At 44.6% G+C, this 1,441-nt stretch overlaps 1 protein-coding gene across 1 annotated transcript; it reads left to right on the plus strand.

Moving 5' to 3' along the window:
- Positions 1-3: 3 nt before the first annotated feature.
- On the plus strand, positions 4-1,426 carry LOC117113212 (mucin-2-like; the record flags this gene model as incomplete). Its single annotated transcript, XM_033256497.1, has 1 exon — positions 4-1,426. A coding segment is annotated over one exon (1,423 nt), but the record flags the coding sequence as incomplete, so codon positions are not given.
- Between the last annotated feature and the right edge of the window lie 15 nt (positions 1,427-1,441).

The following is a 1,441-nucleotide window of genomic DNA, read 5'->3' on the forward strand; positions in this document are numbered from 1 at the left end:
GGCAAACCATCAGTAGTTACTACACCTCAACCTACAGTTACAACAGGACAACCATCAGTTGTTACCACTGCTCGACCACTAATAACTACTGGCCAACCACCAGTTGTAACAACAGGCCAACCGTCTTTAGTCACGACAGCTGAACCAACAGGTCAACCATCAGTTGCAACAACAGGCCAACCATCAGTTGTTACTACAGCTCAACCACCTATAACTACTGGCCAACCATCAGTTGTGACAACAGGCAAACCATCTGTAGTTACTACAGGTATAACAACAGGCCAACCATCAGTTGTAACAACAGGCCAACCATCTGGTGTAACTACTGGTCAACCTACAGTTACAACAGGTCAACCAACAGTTACAACAGGTCAACCATCAGTTGTTACTACAGCTCAACCACCAATAACTACTGGCCAGCCATCAGTTGTAACAACAGGTCCACCATCTGTAATTACTACAGTTCATCCAACAGGTATAACAACAACAGGCCAAGCATCAGTTGTAACTACTTCTCAACCACCAATAGCTACCAGCCATCCATCAGTTGTAACAACAGGCCAGCCATCTGGTGTAATTACAACAGGTCAACCATCAGTTGTTACAACAGCTCAATCACCAATAACTACTGGCCAGCCAGCAGTTGTGACAACAGGCCAACCATCTGTAGTTACTACAGTTCAACCAAAAGGCATAACGACAGGTCAACCATCAGTTGTAACTACTGTTCAACCACCAATAACTACTGGCCAGCCATCAGTTATAACAACAGGCTCACCATCAGTTGTTACTACAGCTCAACCTACAGTTACAACAGGTCAACCATCAGTTGTAACCACAGGTCAACCATCAGTTTTTACTACAGCTGAACCAACAGGTATAACAACAACAGGCCAAACATCTGTGGCAACTACTGCTCAACCACCAATAACGACTGGCCAACCATCAGTTGTAACAACAGGTCAACCATCTATAGTTACTACTGCTCAACCAACAGGCATAACGACAGGTCAACCATCAGTTGTAACTACTGCTCAAACATCAATAACTACTGGCCAACCACAGGTTGTAACAACAGGCAAACCATCAGTAGTTACTACACCTCAACCTACAGTTACAACAGGACAGCCATCAGTTGTTACTACTGCTCAACCACCAATAACTACTGGCCAACCACCAGTTGCAACAACAGGCCAGCCGTCTTTAGTCACAACAGCTGAACCAACAGGTATAACAACAGGTCAACCATCAGTTGCAACAACAGGCCAACCATCAGTTGTTACTACAGCTCAACCACCTATAACTACTGGCCAACCATCAGTTGTAACAACAGGTCAACCATCTATAGTTACTACTGCTCAACCAACAGGCATAATGACAGGTCAACCATCAGTTGTAACTACTGCTCAAACATCAATAACTACTGGCCAACCACAGGTTG

Source organism: Anneissia japonica, unplaced genomic scaffold (genome assembly GCF_011630105.1).
Source record: "Anneissia japonica isolate Jap-2015-1 unplaced genomic scaffold, ASM1163010v1 scaffold98302_len1441_cov85, whole genome shotgun sequence".
Classification (NCBI taxonomy): domain Eukaryota; kingdom Metazoa; phylum Echinodermata; class Crinoidea; order Comatulida; family Comatulidae; genus Anneissia; species Anneissia japonica.